Below are 25,464 nucleotides of genomic sequence, written 5' to 3' on the forward strand. Positions count from 1 at the left end.
TGATGCTACTTGCCCCTCAAAACAACTGAGATACATCTTATTATTACTGTATATATTGTCAACTAAGAAAAAACAAGCTCTGGTAATTTAAGTAAAGATATATTACAAGAATATATCTAAGTTTCATTTTAAGTTATTCAATGTCAGAATCTTTGGTCAGTGAGTACTTGAATCTGTTTAAATGGACCACGATTGCTGAGATGAGTAGAAAATCTACATGCATGCCATTGCCTGTCAAGAAATCCTTATATATAAGCTGCTCACCTATGTAAGTGCTTGACCAGTTTTTGGAATATGAGACTGAGTAAGTATATGAGTGCATTTTTTTTTTCCTGGAAAATATTTTACTATGTTTTCTTAAAAGTAAAAATAAAAGAATAATTCTGTGATACCCTAAGATATGACAGTCTTCCTCAAGTTATTTTCTGGACCTCCCATAATGCCTTTTAATTCTCACTGCATGGACTCCACACATCCTAGGTTTCTGTCTGACTCATCTATCTGAAGCCACACTAATTTCTGAGTTTGTAATGATGGAAACTAAATTCATATTATTTATGCTTAGTGTCCATAGCATATAACACACTTTTTATTTAGCACATGCTTAGTAATAACAGCTTTCCCCAACTACAATATATTTGACAAAATATATATTGATTTACTGCCTCATACATTCAAACAAGGGTTTCCCAGGTGGCTCAGTGGTAAAGAATACGCCTGCCAACGCAGGAGTCGCAGGGAGGAGACGTGGGTTTGATCCCTGGGTCGGGAAGGTTCCCTGGAGGTGGGAATGGCAACCCATCCAGTGTCCTTGCCTGGAAAATCCCATGGACAGAGGAGCCTCGTGGGTTACAGTCCATGGGGTCACAAAGAGTCAGACATGACTCAGCGAATGAAGACACACAGACACGTTCATACAAACATCTGTGTCACTGAAAATTTAATCCCCCCTTTCCTCAGCTGGTTTTTAAATGCTATCATCTCTGAAGAAAAATAAAACATATATACATACATAGAGGTATAAAATCTTGAAAGTGTGAGATGATATAACATGCAAAAGTAGCTACCTAAAAGTGAAAGGAAGAGGAAATAAAGAGCAAAGAGATCAGAAAACGTAAAGATAGAGATGACAAGAGAAGATTCAGAGAAGCACACTAAGTCTGAGTTTGAGCAACATGCCATTAATATTTGAACTAGAACTTCTCAGGCCCTTGTTCCCTTCTCTTGACACTTTTGAGCTGTAGACAGAGATGAAACAGGAGGGAACTTCTGCCTTTAGAATTCACTCTGAAAAATTAATCACTGACTTAAGGGTAATTCACTACAATAAGAAGGGAAAATCTTGAAATTAATGAGAGCTAAGAAGTTAAAATAGAAATGGTAAATATTTGAGTTGTCTGGGTTTTGTGTCAACAGTGGGAAACTGGAGAGCTCCTTAAAAGAAGAGAGGGGAGTTGTGCTCTAAAGGAAGCAAAGGCAAATTAGGGAAATGAAGGTAAAAGTTAAAAAGAATGTATGACAGTGTGGATCTCGGAAATTGCAGCAATCTGTGAAAAAAGTCACAGTTTAGCATTAATGCAGGTTGGCTGGAAATCACAAAAAAATGATTTCGAGGAAGCAGTCTGGTGATGGAGATACTAAATTTATTTGGTGAAAATGCTTAGATATTAAAAGGAGTTGATTAGAGAAATGGTACACTGCATTTAGCACTGTGTATTTGATAGTTATTCAGATTCAGATATTTAGAATATATATTACTCATTCACAATACATTATACATATATATAATATAATGCATATATTAAGAAACTCATATTTAAAGATTAGAAAACATACAAATGGACATCTTACATTTTGTCTGGCATGAACTCTGAGATTAAATTCTCTTAGACATTTTATTTTCCCTTTTTCTTATTTAGTTATCCTGTGAGGGCTATAATCTTTTAGTTTTTGTTGTTTAGTCACTAAGTCATATCTGACTCTTTTAGACAGTATGCACTGTAGCCTGCCAGGCTCCTCTGTCCACGGGATTTCACAGGCAAGAATACTGGAGCATGTTGCCATTTCTTTCTCTAGAGAATCTTCCCAACCTAGGGACTGAACCTGCGTTCCCTGCGTCTCCCCTACATTGCAGTCAGATTCATTACCACTGAGCTGCCTGGGAAGCCCCCATAATCTTACTTAAGTCCTTCTAAAGGTCTAAAATTTGGTAAGCAGGTTTATCGGTCATTAAGATTGTTGAGGCACCATGGTAGGGGTGAGGACGTATCCCAACAATTCTTACTGACTTTATGTCAGGTTTTAAACTTCAAGTGAATGTGTGACCCGCTTTGATGTTTTATTTCTAATATTAATTTCTATGATATAGTAAGTGGAATATTGCCCTCTATGATGGAGGCAAGTGGAGAGTTCTAATTTTTTTTTCCATCTGGGATCTAAGCCTCTTTCCCAGGGAGTGAGTGACCCAGGCTGACCTGAGCTCCATCTTGCAGTTGAACGTTACGATCACCATGCCCTTTGGTTATCTGAGATGGAGCTCACTTCAAATCAGATGCGAAAGACTCTTATAAACTAATTGCAAATTAGAAGGTGCTAGGCAGAAAAAATACAGCTAAAAAGCAAACGGAGACCAGGAAGGGGAAATATATTTCTTTAGAGAATGTCCCAAGTTACCTAGAGCTGTTCTTATCCTGAGAATAGGCTACTTTTCATGTTTGCTCCTATTTTACTGTTGTCTGTCTTGCTGTGTTATTCATATATTCAAAATCTCTCACATGAGTCAAAAGAACAGAACTCAAGATTTTTTTGTTTTTACCTAGTGGAAACTGAGGATATTGGATTTGAAATATCTTAAACACAAAACAAATAAAATTTTAAATGGATATATATATATATAATATTGTGTATGAGCATGCATTAATTCCCTTCAGTCATGTCTGACACTTTGCAACCCCATGAATCCCCACACTCCTCTGGCCATGGGATTCTCCAGGCAAGAATACTGGAGTGGGTTGCCATGTCCTCCTCCAGAGGATCTTCCCAACCTAGGGACTGGACTTGTGTCTCTTACATCTCCTGCATTGGCAGACAGGTTCTCTATATTCTATCAGTGAAGTTAAAATCATCAATTTATTTTAACCCATTTCACTGCTGGGTCCAGTGAATTGTAGTGACTTCTAACCTTTTGTTTGCAGATGGGATCCAGAGGACAAAATCCCCCACAGTGGAACCAGACTACATTGGTGGATTTCATCTTGCTTGGCTTCTCTGATATTCCTGACCTACAAGGATTTCTTTTTGGGGTGTTTTTGATCATGTATATGATTATTCTGGTGGGAAATAGTCTCATTATCATAATAACCAAGATGGATCCTTCCCTCCAGACTCCCATGTACTTTTTCATAGGGAATTTTTCTTCCTTGGAAATATGTTATGTATCAGTCACTGTCCCAAGGTTATTAATAGATCTTTGCAGTCAAAACAGAAATATATCCTTTCTGGCCTGTGCTGCTCAAATGTATTTCTTTCTGGTGTTTGGAGCCACTGAGTGCCTTCTTCTGACTTCAATGGCTTATGACAGGTATGTCGCCATTTGCAACCCACTGCTGTACCCTCTCCTCATGAACAGTAGGTTGTGTATCCAACTGGCTGCTGGCTGTTGGGTCAGTGGAGTTCCAGTGCATATAGTGTTAACCTACCAGATGTTCTCTCTACCCTTCTGTGGCGCTAACCAGTTGAATCACTTCTTCTGTGACATACCTCCAGTGCTTAAGCTTGCCTGTGGGGACACCCTTATAACTGAGACATTAGTTTATGTAGTTGTTGTTCTAGTTGTCACTGTTCCTTTTATGTTGATTCTTGGATCTTATGTGAGAATAATTGAGACCATCTTGAAGCTGCCTTCAGCCACTGGGCGAGCCAAGGCCTTCTCCACCTGCTCCTCCCATCTCATGGTTGTGGCTTTATTCTTTGGATCAGGACTCCTTACATATTTAAGACCAAAGTCCAGTCATTCTATGGGAATGGACAAATTTCTCTCTCTTTTTTATACCATTGTCACACCAGTGTTTAACCCCATGATATATTGTCTGAGAAATAAAGAGGTTTTGGTGGCACTGAGAAAATTTTTACTGAAATGAATTGTAATATGACTCAAAACCATCACTTCATAAAATTTGTTTCTTATTTATTATAGCCTCCATGCACTAATCTCTGTTCTTTTCCAATTTTTCTATGAATCTTAATTATTATAGATAAGTGATATCATATGTCTAGATTAAACAAAGCCTCCTGCTATTTTTAAATAACAAATTCACCCCAAACTCAGTTCAAGGTATTGAAATCTCTGAAATAATACGTGGTGGTATTGGTTTAGTCACTAAGTCTTATCCGCTTCTTATGGCCTGGCTGCTTTGTCTGTGGGATTCTCCAGGCAAGAATAGTGGAATGGGTTTCCATTTCCTTCTCCAGGTGATCTTCCCATCCCAGGTATCGAACCTGGGTCTGCTCCATTGCAGACAGATTCTCTACCAATTGAGCTACAAGGGAAGCTCTCATAGCAGTTATTAATGGTTTTTGTTAATGTTGTTGCTTTTTAACATTCAAGAACATTGCCTATATGCGTGCATGCATGCTCCGTTGCTCAGTCCTGTCTGACCCTTTGCAGCCCCATTGTCTGCAGCCCCCAAGCTCCTCTGTCCATGGGATTTCCCAGGCACGAATACTGCAGTGAGTTGCCATTTCCTCCTCCATGGGATTTTCCTGACCCAGGGATCCAACCCATGTCCAACCACCTGGGAAGTTCCAATGCCTACATATTCTGATTAAATGAGAGTGTTCAAGCTTTTATCCCCAGTGCCAACATATTGTCTAAAAAATAATAGACTAAAATAATGACTTATAACAAAGTATAGCAGGCCTAGTACTTTTTGCCCCATTTGAAGATGAGCACTTGAACTGAAAATATGACATCATTTTTCAAGACATAAAATGTTAACTTAGGTTAAATATACCTCTGATGACTTCACAGAATGATGGGAAAAAGTAATAATAACTTGTTGCATTTGAGTTCAGAAAGTTTTTTTCCAGATTTTCCTTGTGAAATGAGGCAAGGCAGGTCAGCAAGTTTGTTTTTTTGTTTGTTTGTTTGTTTGTTTTCACTGCAAAACACCTCTCATGAAGACAACACTGGAAACCAGTTTCTAGAGTGAGGAAACTAGACAGTGCTGGGAGATAGCCTCTAAAGCTGCCAGTATAGATGTGACCACAGTGATGAAAAAGGGCGGTGCCTGTATGATCATCAATCACTCTAAGTGTGTATAGAAAGCTATGAGTCCTATAGGACGAGAATCAGTGTAGATGCTCCTACACACACCCCTGTTTCTACAAGAATTAGAGAGGGAAGGATCTGGGGATGCCTCCATATACACTGGTAGGGCACCCTCAGGTACTGGCTTCTGAATATAGTATTCATCTCAGAACACACTACATGCTTAAGGGTATGAAAAGACTGTCTTATTTTATAGGAAAAGAACCATTTTGGAGGTCAGTGTTGGTGCCAAAGAGAGATTTTCTGCAATGGCCAACTCATTGATCTCCTGGGTACAAGATCACTTCTATATCATAACATGCATAGAGTCCATTGAGTCCCATTGAGTGAAAGTCCTTCAGCTGTGTCCAACTCTTTGCGACCCCATGTGGTAGCCCACCTGGTTCCTCTCTCCATGGAATTCTCCAGGCAAGAATACTGGAGTGAATAGCCTTTCCTTTCTGCCAGGTATCTTCCCAATCCAGGGATCAAACCCAGGTTTTCCACATTGCAGATTCTTTATCATCTGGGTCACATGCATAGAAAACCTTCCCAAACTTGTTCCTTGGTTTTGACCACTTAAATCTTATTTTAAACTGGGTATTTCTCTCTGAATATGCCTTTTAGCTCACTATGTATTATTGTTTGCTTTCCAACATGCTTCCTATTGTTAGTCACTCAGTCATGTCTGACTCTGCAATCCCATGAACTGTATCCCACCAGACTCCTCTGTCAGTGGAGTTCTCCAGGTAAGAATACTGAACTGGGTAGCTATTTCCTACTCCAGGGGGTCTTTCCAACCCAGGTATCTAACTGGTGTCTCCTGCACTGCAGCAGTCTCTTTACCATCTGAGTCACTGAGGAAGCCCCTGGGATATCCTTATCCTTCCTCAAAAATCCAGGTCAGTACTGGCAAGTGAAGAGATCTGTTTTCCTCAGATACTAGAGGGAAAAGTTCAATGATGCTTTGTAAAAATAAGCTTACATTAAAAATATGAATATTAGAATGAAATTTCTTTACAAATGAGGACAAAATGTTTTACAAAGACTAATAGTTAACAAAGGAATTCAGAGCTTTTAATGAGTAGATAAATTATAGGGCAGATTGTTTAGAAGTGAAGTACCACTATGAACATAAGGGTGCATGTATCTTTTCCAACTATAATTTTGTTTGCATATATGCCCAGAAGTAAATTGCTGGATCATATGACAACTCTATTTTCAGTTTATAAAGGAACCTGCATACTCTTTGCTATAGTAGCTATATCAATTTGCATTCCCACCTACAATATAGGAGGGTTCCCCTTTCTACATATCTCCAGCATTTACTATTTGTAGACTTTTTAATGGGCTTCCCTTGTTGCTCAGTTGGTAAAGAATCCGCCTGCAGTATGGGAGACCTGAGTGTTTTCCCTGGGTTGGGAAGATGTCCTGGAGAAGGGAACGGCTACCCACTCCAGTATTCTGGCCTAGAGAATTCCATAGATTATATAGTCCATGTGACCACAAAGAGTAGGACACGAATGAGTGACTTTCACTTACTTACTTAGACTTTTATGTGGCCATTCTGACTTATACGAGGTGCCACTTAATTGTAATCTTGATTTGCATTTCTCTAATAATTAAGAAATTTGAGACTTTGTCATGTTCCTGTTAGCCATCTGTATGTCTTCCTTGTAGAAATGTCTATTTAGGCCACCTGTCCATTTTTGGATTGGGCTGTTTGTTGGTGGTATTGTTATTGAGCTATATGAGCTGTTTGTATATTTTGAAAGTTAAGTGCTTGTTGGTTGTATTGTTTGTAAAAATTTTGACCCAGTTGGAAGATTGTCTTTTCATCTTGTTCATACTTTCCTTTCCTGTGGAAAAGCTTTTAAGTTTTATTAGGTCCAATTGGTTTATTTTTGCTTTTATTTCTATTGCTTTGAAAGAATGACAAAAGAAAATGTTCCTATAATTTATTTATTTCTGTAAATATTCACTCCTTTCATATGGACACCTAATGTAATTTAGTTCACCTGTGACTTGTATATTTGATATCAAAAACCTGTAGTTAATCCCCATGTAAGTTAAGAATCACAATTTCAAAAAAATAAATGCATATGTGCTCTGAGGCATATAGTAATTCCCATTGGCTATCTATTTTACATATGATAATATAAGTTTCCTTGTACACCTGCGGCTGATTCATGTTGACATTTGGCAGAAACCAAATGTAAAGCAATTATCCTTCAATTTAAAAAAATCAATAAATTTTAAAAAAGAATAAAAAAGAAAAGAAAAAACAAATGCAATCTGAAACCATGAAAAAGTTTATATTTTCATATCATTGCCCTACTTGCTCAGGTAGAGTTTCTTCAATCAGTGGATGTAGTTAGTGTCCCCTTCTCATTTATTTCACTCAAGAAATGAGCAGGATTAACACAAGAATGGGATAAATTCCTTGCACTAAGGTTGAAAAGCAGAGACATTACTTTGCCAACACACGTCTGTCTAGTCAAGGCTATAGTTTTTCCAGTGGCCATGTATGGATGTGAGAATTGGACTGTGAAGAAGGCTGAGCGACAAAGAATAGATGCTTTTGAACTGTGGTGTTGGAGAAGATTCTTGAGAGTCCCTTGGACTGCAAGGGGATCCAACCAGTCCATTCTGAAGGAGATCAGCCCTGGGTGTTCCTTGGAGGGAATGATGCTAAAGCTGAAGCTCCAGTACTTTGGCCACCTCATGAGAAGATTTGACTCATTGGAAAAGACTCTGATGGTGGGAGGGATTGGGGGCAGGAGGAGAAGAGGACGACAGAGGATGAGATGGCTGGATGGCGTCACTGACTCGATGGACGTTAGTCTGAGTGAACTCCAGGAGTTGGTGATGGACAGGAAGGCCTGGCATGCTGTGATTCATGGGGTCGCAAAGAGTAGGACACGACTGAGTGACTGAACTGAACTCAACTGAAGGTAAAGTATAATAACTTGATTGGGGATGTGCACCATTTTGGAATAAGCTAAAACTACAGAGAAAAAGTATATTAAATAACCAATCAAAATTAATAATTTTTAAACTTTGGCAAGAAACATTAAAGTAACAAAGAGATCTGTAACTACATCATGAGTCAAATTCCACATAGTGTTTTATTTTATCTACCTGCATGTGATCATATGTAATTACTTCTGATAATGGAGTTTCCACTTTAGAGGATTGATTCTATAATTAAATTCTATTATCTAGTCCCCATGGTTACCCTGCTCTCTTTAAGAAAAAAGAGTATAAAAAGGCAGCAGTGAGCATGTATTCAAAAGTTGTCTCAAATTTTTACAAAGATATAATTCAAATTTTCTCTGCTTATCATTTTATTTGAAGTGACAAATTTCCTATTTTTGTGCCTCTGCTGAGTTAATAGTTATTATAATACAAAAGGAAACAATAGACTAGAAAAGTTAGTACTAAGACAGATGCTATTAAGTGTGTGGTGCTGTCTCTGTCATTTACTACTGTGGACAGGTATATGGCATTAATTCGTTAGTGAGTTGTGTAAAGAGAACAGTCGTCTGATTTAAAGTACTGCAGATATTGAAAGACACTTACTCCTTGGAAGGAAAGTTATGACCAACCTAGACAGCATATCAAAAAGCAGAGACATTACTTTACCAACAAAGGTCTGTCTAGTCAAGGCTATGATTTTTCCAGTGGTCATGTATGGATGTGAGAGTTGGACTATAAAGAAAGCTGAGCACAGAAGAATTGATGCTTTTGAACTGCAGTGTTGGAGAAGACTCTTGAGAGTTCCTTGGACTTCAAGGAGATCCAACCATTCCATCCTAAGGGAGAGCAGTCCTGGGTGTTCATTGGAAGGACTGATGTTGAAACTGAAGCTCCAATACTTTGGCCACCTGATGCAAAGAGCTGACTCATTTGAAAAGACCCTGATGCCAGGAAAGATTGAAAGTGGGAGGAGAAGCGGACAACAGAGGATAAGATGGTTGGATGGCATCACCGACTCAATGACACAGGTTTGGGTAGACTCCAGTAGTTGGTGCTGGATAGGGAGACCTGGCGTGCTGTGATTCATGGGGTCACGAAGAGTCGGAGACGACTGAGCGACTGAACTGAACTAAACTGAACCAAAAGACCTCAAAATTATCTAATTACCTTTCAAGGCCCAACATGTAAAATATAAGTAGAGTTGCTAAGTTTGTTGGGGGCCAGCCATAATGAGGTTGAAGACATGTTACATCAAATTCTTATTTATTTCATATTCTAAACTTCAAGTGAACATATGACTTGCTATGTTTTATTTGTACTATAGACTTCTGTGGTATATCACATGGAATTTGCATGATGATGGCAAGAACATATTTCTTATTTTTCTGATGAAAGTTTGAGTCTCTTTCTTACAGAGTGGTCTGGAGAATGGTGGTGGTGGGAGAGGGTGGTGCTGAACGGGGCCTGGCAGTGGAGTCTTAGTGATCACACTGCCCTTTGATTATCTGAGATGCAGCTCACAAGAGAAACATCAAAGAAAACATGAAAAAAAAAACATATAAAAATTGAAAATTAAGACACTCAAGGCAGAAAAATACAAATAAAAAGCTAACAGAAACCAAATTGATCAGGAAAGAGAAGCATTTTTCAGAAGAAAATGCCCCCCATCTCCTACAGCAATTCTTATCCTGAAAATAGGCTACACAACATTTTTTTTTTGCTTTTGTTATTTTCTATTTACTGTTACTCATAAACCCATAATCTTTATTGTGAGCCAAAAGAAAGAGTCTAAGATTATATTCTATTTTACATTGTGGTATTTTAGGATGCTGCATTTGATTTATTAACAAAAATACCAAAAAAAAAAAGTGTAGCTATCATGTGAATTAATTTGAAATCATCAAATTATTTTGTCCAGTTTTTCTGCTGGACACTGTGCATCTGAGTGACTTTAAGCATTTTATTCACAGATGGAATTCAGAGGGTAAAATCCACCAGAGTGGAACCAGACTACATTGATGGAATTCATTTTGCTTGGCTTTTCTGATATTCCTGACCTACAGGGATTTCTTTTTGAGGTGTTTTTGATCATGTATATGATTATTCTGATGGGAAATAGTCTCATTATCATAATAAACAAGATGGATCCTTCCTTCCAGACTCACATATATTTTTTCCTAGGGAATTTTTCTTCCTTGGAAATATGTTATGTATCAGTCATTGTCCCCAGGTTATTAACAGATCTTAGTAGACAAACTAGAAATATAGCCTTTCTAGCCTATGCTGCTCAAATATATTTCTTTCTGGTGTTTGGAGCCACTGAGTGCCTTCTTCTGACTTCAATGGCTTATGACAGCTATGTCGTCATTTGCAACCCACTGCTGTACCCTCTCCTCGTGAACAGTAGGCTGTGTGTCCAACTGGCCGCTGGCTGTTGGGTCAGTGGAGTTCCAGTGCATAGTGTTAACCCACCAGATCTTTTCTCTACCCTTCTGTGGCGCTAACCAGTCTAATCACTTCTGTGATGTGCATCCAGTGCTTAAGCTTGCCCTTGGGGACACTTTTATGACTGAGATATTGTTTTATGTAACTGCTATTCTAGTTGTCACTATTCCGTTTATGTTGATTCTTGGATCTTACGTGAGAATAATCGTGACCATCTTGAAGCTGCCTTCAGCCACTGGGCAAGCCAAGGCCTCTCCACTAGTTCTTCCCATCTCATGGTTGTGGCTTTATTCTTTGGATCAGGACTCACTACATATTTAAGACCAAAGTCCAGTCATTCTATAGGAATGGACAACTTTCTCTCTCTTTTTTACACCATTGTCACATCAACATTTAACCCAGTGATATATTGTGTGAGAAACAAGGATGTTATGGTGGCTTTGAGAGAATTCTTACTGAAATTGATTGTACTGTGATTTAAAAATATTAATTCATAAAATTTGTTTCTTATTCATTACAGTCTCCACTCAATAATTTCTGTTACTTTATCATTAGCTGTGACATAATATTTTAGATAAATGATCTATTATGTTTATATTACATAAAGTATGATGTTATTTTAAACAGAAAATTAATCCCAAACTCTATTCAGGATATTGATATCTCTGATATAACACATAACATTTATTAATGGGTCTTGTTACTGTTGTTGCTTTTTAATTTGCAGAATATTGCCTATGTTTCTCTTTCCAATGAAATTATTCAGCTTTCTTTCTCTAATTCCAGCATATAGCCTGAAAACTAATAGGCATCAAATTAACTTTATTAGATTAAAAAACTAAAAGCATGATATAGCAGGCCTGGTATTGACAGTCTCATTAAAAGATGTGTGTCTGAGCAAAAATTATGACATCATATTCGAGACATAAAATGTTAACTCACTGGCAGTTGTACCTCTGCTGACTGTACAGAACAATAGAAAGAAGCAAAGATCATTTGTTGCATTTATTTCTGAGAAAGGTTTTCCAAATTTTCCATATATGCTGGTAGGGCATCTTCAGATACTGGTTTCTGAATATAACTTTCATGTCAGAACATACTACCTGCATGAGAAGAATATAGTTTTCTAGGAGAACCATTATTCTGATTGATAAAGGGTAGAAAAGAGAGATTTTCCAGCCATGGCTGGCTCGTTGACCTCTTGGATACAAGATCATTCCAGTAAAGATTTCCTTCAACATAACACGAAAAGAAAGCCTTTCCAAATTTGATTCTCTGGTTTTGACCACTTATTCAGGCTCAAAAATCTTACTTTTAACTGGGTAACTTGCTCTGAACATGCCTTTTAACATTCCGTTTATTATTATTTGCTTTGAGATATCCTTATTTTCCTCACTGAGGCTGGTGACTGAAGCCATGAAATTAAAAGATGCTTGCTCCTTGTAAAGAAAGCTATGACAAACCTATTTCAGTTCAGTTCAGTTCAGACACTCAGTCGTGTCCAACTCTTTGTGACCCCATGAATTGCAGCACACCAGGCCTCCCTGTCCATCACCAACACCCGGAGTGCACTGAGACTCACATCCATTGAGTCAGTGATGCCATCCACCCATCTCATCCTCTGTTGTCCCCTTCTCCTCTATCCCCAATCCCTCCCAGCATCAGACTCTTTTCCAATGAGTCAACTCTTTGCATGAGGTGGCCAAAGTACTGGAGTTTCAGCTTTAGCATCATTCCCTCCAAAGAAATCCCAGGGCTGATCTCCTTCAGAATGGACTGGTTGGATCTCCTTGCAGTGCAAGGGACTCTCAAGAGTCTTCTCCAACACTACAGTTCAAAAGCATCAATTCTTCGGTGCTCAGCCTTCTTCACAGTCCAAATCTCACATCCATACATGACCACAGGAAATTGACTAGATGAACCTTTGTTGGCAAAGTAATATCTCTGTTTTTAATATGCTATCTAGGTTGGTCATAACTTTTCTTCCAAGGAGTAAGCATCTTTTAATTTCATGGCTGCAGTTACCATTCGCAGTGATTTTGGAGCCCCCAAAAAATAAAGTCTGACACAATTTCCACTGTTTCCCCATCTATTTCCCATGAAGTGATGGGACCAGATGCCATGATTTTCATTTTCTGAATGTTGGCTTTAAGCCAACTTTTTCACTCTCCACTTTCATTTTCATCAAGAGGCGTTTTAGTTCCTCTTCACTTTCTGCCATAAAGGTGGTGTCATCTGCATATCTGAGGTTATTGATATTTCTCCTGGCAATCTTGATACCAGCTTGTGTTTCTTCCAGTCCAGCGTTTCTCATGATGTACTCTGCATAGAAGTTAAATAAGCAGGGTGACAATATACAGCCTTGACAAACTCCTTTTCCTATTTGGAACCAGTCTGTTGTTCCATGTCCAATTCTAACTGTTGCAGATCAGGTGGTCTGGTATTCCCATCTCTTTCAGAATTTTCCACAGTTCATTGTGATCCACACAGTCAAAGGCTTTGGCATAGTCAATAAAGCAGAAATAGATGTTTTTCTGGAACTCTCTTGCTTTTTCCATGATCCAGCGGATGTTGGCAATTTGATCTCTGGTTCCTCTGCCTTTTCTAAAACCAGCTTGAACATCAGGAAGTTCATGGTTCACATAATGCTGAAGCCTGGCTTGGAGAATTTTGAGCATTACTTTATTAGCGTGTGAGATGAGTGCAATTGTGCGGTAGTTTGAACATTCTTTGGCATTGCCTTTCTTTGGGATTGGAATGAAAACTGACCTTTTCCAGTCCTGTGGCCACTACTGAGTTTTCCAAATTTGCTGGCATATTGAGTGCAGCACTTTCACAGCATCATCTTTCAGGATTTGAAATAGCTCAACTGGAATTCCATCACCTCCACTAGCTTTGTTCGTAGTGATGCTTTCTAAGGCCCACTTGACTTCACATTCCAGGATGTCTGGCTCTAGGTCAGTGATCACACCATAGTGATTATCTGGGTCGTGAAGATCTTTTTTGTACAATTCTTCTGTGTATTCTTGCTATCTCTTCTTAATATCTTCTGCTTCTGTTAGGTCCTTACCATTTCTGTCCTTTATCGAGCCCATCTTTGCATGAAATGTTCCCTTGGTATCTCTAATTTTCTTGAAGAGATCTCTAGTCTTTCCCATTCTGTTGTTTTCTTCTATTTCTTTGCACTGATTGCTGAAGAAGGCTTTCTTATCTCTGCTATTCTTTGGAACTCTGCATTCAGATGCTTATATCTTTCCTTTTCTCCTTTGCTTTTTGCTTCTCTTCTTTTCACAGCTATTTGTAAGGCCTCCCCAAACAGCCAGTTTGCTTTTTTGCATTTCTTTTCTATGGGGATGATCTTGAACCCTGTCTCCTGTACAATGTCTTGGACCTCATTCCATAGTTCATCAGGCACTCTATCTATCAGATCTAGGCCCTTAAATCTATTTCTCATTTCCACTGTATAATCATAAGGGATTTGATTTAGGTCATACCTGAATGGTCTAGTGGTTTTCCCTACTTTCTTCAATTTAAGTCTGAATTTGGCAATAAGGAGTTCATGATCTGAGCCACAGTCAGCTCCTGGCCTTTTTTTTGCTGACTGTACAGAGCTTCTCCATCTTTGGCTGCAAAGAATATAATCAATCTGATTTTGGTGTTGACCACCTGGTGATGTCCATGTATAGAGTCTTCTTTTGTGTTGTTGGAATAGTCTTTGCCCTGCTTCATTCCGTATTCCAAGGCCAAATTTGCCTGTTACTCCAGCTGTTTCTTGACTTCCTACTTTTGCATTCCAGTCCCCTATAATGAAAAGGACATCTATTTTGGGTGTTAGTTCTAAAAGGTCTTGTAGGTCTTCTTAGAACCATTCAACCTCAGCTTCTTCAGTGTTACTGGTTGGGGCATAGACTTGGATTACTGTGATATTGAATGGTTTGCCTTGGAAATGAACAGAGATCATTCTGTCGTTTTTGAGATTGCATCCAAGTACTGCATTTTGGACTCTTTTGTTGACCATGATTGCTACTCCATTTCTTCTGAGGGATTCCTGCCCACAGTAGTAGATATAATGACAAACCTAGACAAAGTATTAAAAAGCAAAGACATCACTCTGCTGACAAAGGTACATATAATCAAAGCTATGGTTTTTCCAGCAGTCATGTATGGATGTGAGAGTTGGACCATAAAGAAGGCTAGGTGCTGAAGAATTGATACCTTCTAATTGTTGTGCTCAAGAAGACTCTTGAGAGGCCTTGGGCCTGCAAAGAGAGCAAACCAGTCAATTCTAAAGGAAGTCAATGCTGAATATTCATTAGAAGAACTGATGATGAAGCTGAAGCTACAATACTTTGGCCACCTAATGAGACGAAACTCATTGGAAAAAACCCTGATGCTGGGAATGATTGAGTTTAGGAGGAGAAGGGGGCAAGAAAGGATGAGATGGTTGGATGGCATCACAGACTCAACAGACATGAGTTTAAACAAACTCTGGGAGATAGTAAAGGATGGGGAAGCCTGGCATGCTGCAGTCCATGGGTTGCAGAGTCGGTCACATCTGTGTGACTGAACAACAACATAGGATATTAAATATAGCTCCTTGTGTGTATATACACATGCACGTGTGCACACACACGTGTGCACACACACACATACATACTAGGACCTTGCTTGTCATCTATTTTGCAAATAATAGTTTGTATCTGCTAATCCTAAACTCCAAATTTGTCCCCCCCTACCCTTTTTCTCCTTAGGTAACTATAAATTTGTTTTCTATGTTTGTGAGTCTCTTTGTTTTGTAAATAAGTTCATTTGTGTCATTTTTTTAGATTCCACATATAAATGATATCATACCATATTTGGATATTTGTCTTTCTCTTCATGACTTGCTTCATTTAATATGATAATCTCTAGGTCAATCCATGTTGCTGTGAATGGTATTATTTTATTCTTTTTTATGGCTAGCATTCCATTGTATACATGTACCATTATTTTTATCCATTCATCTGTCAACAGACATTAAGATTGCTTTCATGACTTAGCTATTGTAAATAGTACTACTAAGAACATAAGGGAGCATATATCTTTTAAAATTATAGTTTTATTCAGATATATATCCAGGATTGTGATTGCTGGATCATATGGAAATTATATTTTCAATTTTTAAGGAACCTCAATAAGTTTTCCACAGTGGCTGCACCAGTTTGCATTCCCACCAGCAATGTATTAGGATCCCCTTGTCTCCATAAGATCTCTAGCATTTATTATTTGTAGTTTTTTTTTAAATGATGCTATTTGATTGGTGTGAGGTGATACCTCATTGTAGTTTTGATTTACCTTTCACTAATGACTATTGTTGTTTGAGCATATTTTCATGTGCCTGTTGGCTATCTGTATGTTTTCTTTGTAGAAATGTGTAATCTGGTTTTCTGTCAATTTTTTCTTGGATTGTTTGCTACTTTGCTGTGTTATTGTGATTGAGTTATATGGGCTGTTTGTATATTTTGGAAATTAAGCCCTTGTCATTTGCATGGTTTGCAAAAGCTTTAACCCAGTCCTAGGTTGTCTTTTCATTTTGCTTATGGTTCTTATGCTGGCAAAAACTTATATGTTTCATTAGATCCTATTTATTTATTTTGATTTTTAGTTCTATTACCTTGGAGATTGAACAAAGAATATGTTGCCATGATTTATTATTTCTCTATGCAAATAGACTCTCTCTTCATATGTACACATAGTGTGATTCATTTCTCTTTGTGATATGTGTTTTTGGTATGGAATATTTGTAGTTTAAATTCTTTGTAAGATCAGAATCACAGACAATTTCAACCAGCAAATGTAATTACAGAATCTTAAAAATACGTTTTATTTAAATATATTGTCTTATTTAATCAGAGTAGAGCATTTAAAGGGGTTTTTAAAAAGAGTTGAAGTGAGTGTCATTTTCTTATTTATTTCACTCAATTACTGAGCTGGAATAAAGGTTAAACTCACTGAGACAAGGAGAGGGGTGAACACATACATGAACACACACAAACTCAAACAGTAAAGGAAAAATAATAACTTGGTAGTGGGAAATGCACCCTTTTGGAATATGCTAAATCTACAAAGAAGCAATTAAACATCCAATTAAAATTAATATCTTATAAACATTGGGGAAACATTAAGGTAACAGAGAAATCAATAATCACATGAGGATGCAGGATCCATATCCCATTTGACTGTATCTAGCTGCATGTGATCTTATTTTAACTGCCTCTGAGATTAGAGTTTATGCCTTTAGAGGACTGATGCCACAACCAAAACCTGTAATACCGTCCTCATGGTTACCCAACCCTCCTCAAAAAAAAAAAACAAAAACAAATAAAAGGCAGCTGTGTGTATACGTTCAGAACGTGTCTCAGATTTTTACAAAAAGGTAATTCAAATTTTCCCTGCTTTTCATTTCATTTAGAAAATGAAAATCTCCTTTTCATTTTTGTGCCTCAACTGAGTTATTTGGCTTTCTAATAAAAAAAGAAAACAATAAACTAGAAAAGTTAGTAATGGGAAGGATGCTGCTAAGTACTTGGTGCTGCCATTGATTAATGTGGACAGGTACAGTGTGTGCTAATATTAATTCATGGCATTAATTTGATAGTGTGCTTTGTATTGAAAGAGTCATTTGGTTTAATTTAAAACATGACAAAATCATGTTTATGAATATGGTAAATGTCAAAATGATGAGTATTTGAAATGGAATTTTTTTACTGCATGGGGAATACAGAAGCAATTTTCGAGTATTGATGCATAGATTTTATTTTGTTTTTTTATTTATTTATTTATTTTAATTGGAGGCTAATTACTTTACATAGATTTTAGAGTTGCAGAATATGCAAAGTGGTTCCTGAGGAGAAAAAATTGCATTGAGTTAAACTCATATACCTGTTCAGACCATGGGAGAGACTTCAGCTAGAATAGTTTGGTATTTTGCATTTTGGATATAGGCTAGAAGACAAAGTATAGAATATATATATTGCATTTGCAGAAACTGAAGTGAAATATGTGTACTTGGCCCAATAATTTGAGAATCCTTCAACCCAGGTGTATTTTAACACGGAGAATTGCTTAATAATTGCCAATGTTTATTCTTGGAGAAGGAAATGGCAACCCACTCCAGTATTCTTGCTTGCAAAAATCCCATGGACAGAGGAGCCTGGTGGGCTACAGTCCATGGCGTCACAAAGAGTCGGACATGACTGAGCGACTACGCATGATGCTTATTCATTTGTCCACTAATTTTCCTCTTGCTTCACTTGTTCTATATATTATGCTCTGTTATCCTAGATTTTGTTCATGTGTGATTAATTTTATCAGACCTACTACTTCCTGTAAACTTTTGAGAGGAAAATATTTAGAGTGAATTCAAGTTTCAGCATACAATTTCTGTAATAAATGGCCAGAAAAAATTATACTTTGCTCACTGAGTTCATCCTGTTGGGTTTAGCAGACTCACTGGAGTTACAGATTACCCTGTTTTGCCTTTTTTCTGTGATTTATACACTTACAGTTGTGGGGAATTTTGGAATGATTCTCTTAGTCAGAGCTGATTCCCGACTTCACACACCCATGTATTTCTTCCTGGCTAACCTGTCCTTTGTGGATGTTTGTTATTCATCCACCATCACCCCAAAGATGCTGGTAGATCTATTATCAGAGAAGAAGTCCATCTCCTTTGCTGGCTGCTTTCTGCAGATGTATTTCTTTATAGCCTTGGCCACAACTGAATGCATCCTTTTTGGGTTAATGGCCCATGACCGCTATGTGGCCATATGCAACCCTCTCCTTTACTCCTTGATCATGTCCAGGACGGTCTGCCTAAAAATGGCAGCAGGGGCTTTTACAGCAGGACTGTTGAACTCCATGGTTCTCACAAGTTGTATCAGCAGCTTTCATTTCTGCAGTTCCATTGTCATTGATCACTTCTTCTGTGATAGCCCCCCACTTTTTAAGCTCTCCTGTTCTGACACACACCTGTATGAAAGTATCTTGTCCATTTTTGCTGGTGTGAATATCGCTGGAAGTCTGCTGGTGACCCTCACCTCCTACTGCTACATTCTCTTCTCCATCTTCCGTATGCATGCAGGGCAGGGGAGGCGCAAAGTGTTCTCCACATGTGCGTCTCACCTGACAGCCATCATCCTGTTCTATTCCACCTCCATCTACACTTATCTGAGACCTACTTCCAGCTACTCCCTGACTCAGGACAAAGTAGCTTCCGTGTTCTACACTGTGGTGATCCCCATGTTGAATCCTCTGATCTACAGTCTCCGGAACACGGAAGTGAAGAAGGCTTTATGGAATGTAGTTACTAGGAAAAGGATTCCTTCATTTCTGTGATTGATTAATTTTCTGAACTAAATAGAATATACAATTTAATTTTCAGAAACTGGATCAAGCTTATTTTCATTACAACTTAATCTGTATAATCACGTTCTGGTAATTTTCATGGACACGAGTCCTGTTAGATATAACTTATCAAATTTATGTAAGATCATGAAACTTTTTTCTGATCATTGTATGTTTTCCTATAGATTTCTAAAATGTGATTTATTCATAATGCCGTCTTGGTTACGGGTTAATGGCCCATGACCGCTTAAGGGTTAAGTAGAGATAATTTTTGCAATGTTACATGAGTCTAGTTGTGTATTATACTTGTAATTGTCAGCTTTTTTAATGTATTTTTTCAACATTTGTGATTTGTAAAGGATTGTATATATCACATGTGCGAAAATGTTTTCAGTGTAGATTTCCACTTTATTGAATTAGGGCGGTAATGCTTAAATCAAAAATCAGTAATATCATTTAACTGCTATAGTAAATATGTGGACTTTCATTTCCTTTATCCCCATAAACACATACTTATTCATTAAAGAATATATAGGAATTTGTTTAAATGTATTTTGTTTAGAAAACTGCTGTCTGGTTAGAAAGCACCAATTGCAACAGCTTTTCTTCTGTTCCCATCTTTTCTTCTCAAAAGTTTCCTGTTCTCTCACATTTCCTCTCCTAGACTGATGCACATATTATACACAAAGCCACCTGCACAGTCAGTCAACTAGAGCAGAGTGTAATCAACGTATAGTTCAAAGTAGGTAGATTGATCTTTGAAGGATAAAATAGACCCATATCCTTTAAAACAGTCTCAGGGATTTCCTGATTATGGAAGCATTCTATCAGTCACCAGTGAAATTCATTACAGTTAATCTGTATATTATATTAAAGGTAAGCAATAATATATAGGTGGAATGGAGTGGCATAGTAGAATTCTGGAGGAAATTGAGTGGGATTCAGGGCTTGCTAAGATGCTAACCACACTTAGAACTTTTGGAGGGATATTCCCTGTGGCTCTTCCCTTGTCCTTGCTGCTGAAATTGCTCCTGATAGAAGTTACGATATTCAAGTCATCTGGGATATAACAAAGCAGATCCCATGACCTGTCACACCATCCAGTGCCCTCTGCTGTCCATATAGTGCAGCTGGGTCTGATGAACACTCATGTAGGCATGTAGTTAGAAGTTAGTGTCTCCTTCTAATTTATTTCACTTAAAAACAGAGCTTCCATGTTGGCTCAGTTGTTAAAGAATTTTCCTGCAGTGCAGGAGACCTGGGTTCAATCCCTGGGTTGGGAAGGTCCCTGGAGAAGGAAATGGCAACCAGTTCCAGTATTCTTGCCTGGAGAATTCCATGGACAAGGGGGTTCAGCAGGCTACAGGCCAGGGGGTCCCAAAGAGTCAGACACAACTGAGTGACTAACACATTCACTTTCAAGAACAGAGCTAAACTGAAGGTTAAATTCAGCCAGACAAGTGTAGGGATACACACACACACACACACACACACACACACAGAGGGAAGAATCGTAATTTGGTAGAGGATTATGTAACCATTGGAATAAGCTTAAACTTCAAGGAAAGAGAAAATTACATAGATCTTTTTTTTTTTAATTTGGCAAATAAATAACTTTGAAATAGCAGAGAAATCAGAAAGTTCCATATAGTGTTTAATCACATCTACTTGCACGTGATCATATTTAAATACTTCTGAGACTGCAGTTTCTGCCTTTAGAGGATTCATTACACAATTAAAAACTATAATCCAGTCCCCAAGGTTACCTAACCCTCTTTGAGGAGAACAAAATAAAAGGATAGCAATATGCATATACTCAGAATGTGTCTCAAATGTTTACAAAGTGGTAATTCAAAATGTCATTGCTTTACATTTCACTTAAAACATGAAAATTGCATTTTTTATGTTTTTTTTATGCCTCACCTGAGTTATTAGGGATACTAGTAAAAACAGAAATAATAGACTAGACAAGTTAGTACTGAGAAAAATGCTGTTAAGTACTTGGTGCAGACTCTGCCATTCACCACCATAAATAGTTATAGTGTGTGCTACCACACGGCATTAATCTGATAATGCACTTTGAAATGAGAACATTTATTTGTGTGCCTTAATACACTACAATATCATCATTAAGAATATGAAAGATGTCAAAATATCAGTTATCTAATTGGGCTATTTTTTGCTTCCTGGAGAACACACAAATGATTTCCAAGTGACCATACATAAATTTTGGAGTTAAAGAATATAGAAAGCAGACATGAGAAAAAAAAAAAATGATTTCGGTTAAATCCAAATACCTGCTCAGAGAATGGAAAAAACTTCAGCAAGAATAATTCTGTACTTTGCATTTGGATATGGACTAGAGGGGAAAGAATAGAACTTAGATGCTGCATTCGAAAAAGAACCTTAGGTGATGTATCTGTATTTAGATGAGTCATTAGTGGATCCCTTAGTCCAAATTAATAGAGCCAATTACTTAATGAAATCCAATGCTTATTCATTTGTTTACTAATTCTCCTCTGACTCTGTTTACCGTGCTCTGTTGTCCCAGGTTTCTTTTCCCTATATGTTTTACTTTATCAATATTTCTATTTCTGGTAAATTGTGCAATGGGAAATATGCACACCCAGTTTAAGTTTAAGCATACTGTATCTGTAATCAATGGGCAGAAAAAGTTGCACTTCACTCACAGAGTTCATCCTGTTGGGATTAGCAGATACATTGGAGCTACAGGTTATCCCCCTTTTGCCTTTTCTTGGTGATTTACATGTTTACAGTTGTGGGGAATGTTGGGATGATCCTCTTAATCAGGACTGATTCAAAACTTCAAACACTCATGTATTTCTTCCTAGCTAACCTGTCCTTTGTGGGTGTTTGTTATTCCTCCACCATCACTCCAACAATGCTGGTAGATTTATTCTCCAGGAAGAAGACAATCTCTTTTGTTGGCTGCTTTTTGCAGATGTACTTCTTTATAGCCTTTGCCACACCAAATGCATCCTTTTTGGGTTAATGGCCTATGACTGTTATGTGACCATAAGCAGCCCTCTCCTTTATTCCTTTGTCATGTCCAGGATGTTCTGCATAGAAATGGCAGCAGGGGCTTTTACAGCAGGACTGTTGAACTCCATGGTAAACATCAGTTATGTAAGCAGCTTACCATTCTGCAGTTCCAATGTCATTCATCACTTCTTCTGTGACAGCGCCCTCCCACACACTTTTTAAGCTCTCCTGTTCTGACACACGCCTGCATGAAAGCATCTTTTCCACATTTGCTGGTGTGAATATGGTCAGAACTCTGCTGGTGACCCTCACCTCCTACTCCCACATTCTCTCTCATAAAGTTGTAATCCATCTCAACCATCTGTGGTCCATGTTGTTCATCTCAGTCAATAAATACTCATGTAGGCATGAGGTTAGTAGTTATTTTCCCCTTCTGATTATTTTCACTCAAGAACAAATGTGGAATAAAAGTTAAAATTACTCTGCTAAGGTGAGGGATACACACAAACCCACACAGGGAAGGACAGTAGTATGGTAGTAGGTTATATACCCATTTGGACTAAGCTGCTAACACTACAAAGAAAGAGGCAATTAAATAACCATTTTTAAATAAAGCAAAAACTTTAAAAAGACAGAGATCAGGAACCGGGTTATGATGAAGATCGCACTAGTGTTTGATTCATCTCTCGGGGTGTAATCACATTTTAATTACTTTTGAGACTGCAGCTTCTGCCTTTAGAGGATTGATTTCACAACCAAATCTATAAACCAGTCCCCAAGTGCACCCAACTCTGTTTAAGGAGAACAAAATAAAGAGGCAGCAATGTGTATATACTCAGAAGCTGTCTCAATTTTTTACAAAGAGCTAATTCAAATTTTCACTGATTTTCATTTCATTTAAAACATGAAAACTGTCTTCTTTTTATTTTTTGTGCCTCAACTGATTTATTAGGGATTTTGACAAAAAAGAAAATACTTGACTAAATAAGATAGTACTGGGAAGAATGCAATAGGAACTTGGTACTGCCATTCATTGCCGTGGAAAGGTATAGTGTCTGCTACTATATGGCATTCATTTGATAGTGTGGTTTGTGATGAGAATGGTTATCGGTTTACTACAAAATCATTCTTAACAATATGCTGTGCTGTGCTTAGTCACTCAGTCATGTCTGACTCTTTGTGACCCCATGGACTGTAGCCCACCAGGCTCCTCTGTCCATGGAATTCTCCAGGCAGGCATACTGGAGTGGGTTGCCTTGCCCTCCTCTTCTAAACAATATAATACATGCCCAAATTTTGGTTATTTGAAATGGGCTGCTTTTGCTGCTTGGAGAACACAAAAGCAATTTCCAGGTGGTGATGAATGAATTATTGAGTTGAAGAACATACAGAATGATCTTGAGGAGAAGAAAAAAAAATGTATTTGAGTTAAAATTAAGTGTCTGTTCAGAAGATATGGGATAGACTTCAGCAAGGACATGTCTATATTCTATGTTTTGTATGTGGGCTAGAAAAGAAAGAATACAACATAGATACTGGATTTTCAAAAAGAAAAAATTAATTTGAAATGAAATATGTGGACCTTGACCAGTCGTTTTTTAATCCCTCAACCCAAATGTGATACAACTGCTTAATAAATTCCAACAGTTATTCATTTTTTCTACTAACTTAACTATTATGTCAGTTTCAGTATTTACTATGCTCTATTATCCTAGGCGTTATGTATTCTATATGCCAACCACTAAAACTCATCCATATTTGTACTATTTCCTGTAAACTTTGGGCCTAATGCAAATTTAAGCATACTATACCTGTGACAAATGGCCAGAAAAAATTACACTCTGCTGACGGAGTTCATCCTGTTGGGCTTAGCAGATACTTGGGAGCAGCAGCTTGTCCTCTTTTTCTTTTTTTCTGTGGTTTACACAGTGACAGTTGTGGGGAATGTTGGGATGATCCTCTTAATCAGAGCTGATTCCCGACTTCATACACCCATGTACTTCTTCCTGGCTAACCTGTCCTTTGTAGATGTTTGTTATTCATCCACCGTCACCCCAAAGATGCTGGTAGATCTGTTATCAGAGAAAAAGTCCATCTCCTTTGCTGGCTGCTTTCTGCAGATATACTTCTTTATCCTTTTTGCCACAACTGAATGCATCCTTTTTGGGTTAATGGCCTATGACCGCTATGTGGCCATATGCAGCCCTTTGCTTTACTCCTTGATCATGTCCAGGACGGTCTGCCTGAAAATGGCAGCAGGGGCTTTTACAGCAGGACTGTTGAACTCTGTGGTGAACACCAGTTATGTAAGCAGCTTGCCATTCTGCAGTTCCAATATCATCCATCACTTCTTCTGTGACAGCGCCCCACTTTTTAAGCTCTCCTGTTCTGACACACACCTGCATGAAAGCATCTTTTCCACATTTGCTGGTGTGAATATGGTTGGAACTCTGCTGGTGACCCTCACCTCCTACTGCTACATTCTCTTCTCCATCTTCCGTATGCATTCAGGGGAGGGGAGGCACAAAGCATTCTCCACATGTGCATCTCACCTGACAGCCATCCTCCTGTTCTATTCCACCTCCATCTACACTTATCTCAGACCTTCCTCCAGCTACTCCTTGACTCAGGACAAAGTGGCTTCTGTGTTCTACACAGTGGTCATCCCCATGTTGAATCCTTTGATCTACAGCCTCAGGAATAAGGAAGTAAAGAAGGCTTTATGGAATGTAATTACTAGGAAAATAGTCCCTTCGCTTCTGGGATTTTTTGGTGAATTTTCTGCATTAAATAGAGTACATTGAAATTTGAAAAGCTAGACTCAAGTTAGTTTTTCATTAGAATATTTTCTAATTAATCAAATCCATTCATATTCACATACATGTATCCAATTAGATATAAGCAAAGTTACCAAAGTTATATATAAAACTATGGAAGTGTCGTCTAATCATTCTATATTTCTTTTGGGTTCTCAGAAATAGGGGTAACTTGTAAAGAAATTTGGGTTATAAAAATAAGCAATTCAGTGTTTAGAGTCAAAATCGACAATATCACATGAAACTAGCCATGTAGAGTATTTGCAACTGTCAATTTATTTTTTCCTGATGCATGTGTTTTTCACTATTTATAGTTTGTGAGAGAGTGTTATATACAACATATATCAAACTTTTTAAACTTTAAAATAGATTCCAGTTTTATTTCTGGAATTATTTCCTGCAGAGTTGCTTAGGTCTAAATACAGGATTATCCTTTTAATAGCAACAGTAAACATGCCAACTATCATTTCCTTTATCCCTGGAAAAACACACATATCTGTTAAAGAAAAAAAATATGAATTGGTGTAA

At 37.8% G+C, this 25,464-nt stretch overlaps 3 protein-coding genes and 2 pseudogenes across 3 annotated transcripts; all 5 read left to right on the forward strand.

Annotated features, from left to right (window-relative positions):
- Positions 1-3,194: 3,194 nt before the first annotated feature.
- Positions 3,195-4,139, forward strand: LOC123464963 (olfactory receptor 10AG1-like). Its single transcript, XM_045162850.1, has one exon. The coding sequence runs from the start codon at positions 3,195-3,197 to the stop codon at positions 4,137-4,139; it is 945 nt and encodes a 314-aa protein (XP_045018785.1).
- A 6,163-nt stretch (positions 4,140-10,302) lies between these two features.
- LOC123465021 lies at positions 10,303-11,208 on the forward strand (annotated as a pseudogene).
- Positions 11,209-18,138: 6,930 nt separating this feature from the next.
- LOC123464964 (olfactory receptor 5F1-like) lies at positions 18,139-19,108 on the forward strand. The gene has a single exon (XM_045162851.1). It carries the CDS (start codon positions 18,164-18,166, stop codon positions 19,106-19,108), a length of 945 nt encoding a protein of 314 aa, XP_045018786.1. The 5' UTR covers positions 18,139-18,163.
- Positions 19,109-21,911: 2,803 nt separating this feature from the next.
- Positions 21,912-23,081, forward strand: LOC112579637 (annotated as a pseudogene).
- An 859-nt stretch (positions 23,082-23,940) lies between these two features.
- On the forward strand, positions 23,941-24,924 carry LOC123465022 (olfactory receptor 5F1-like). The gene has a single exon (XM_045163046.1). The coding sequence runs from the start codon at positions 23,941-23,943 to the stop codon at positions 24,922-24,924; it is 984 nt and encodes a 327-aa protein (XP_045018981.1).
- The last annotated feature ends 540 nt before the right edge of the window (positions 24,925-25,464 follow it).

The sequence above is a fragment of the Bubalus bubalis genome, chromosome 16 (genome assembly GCF_019923935.1).
Source record: "Bubalus bubalis isolate 160015118507 breed Murrah chromosome 16, NDDB_SH_1, whole genome shotgun sequence".
NCBI lineage: Eukaryota > Metazoa > Chordata > Mammalia > Artiodactyla > Bovidae > Bubalus > Bubalus bubalis.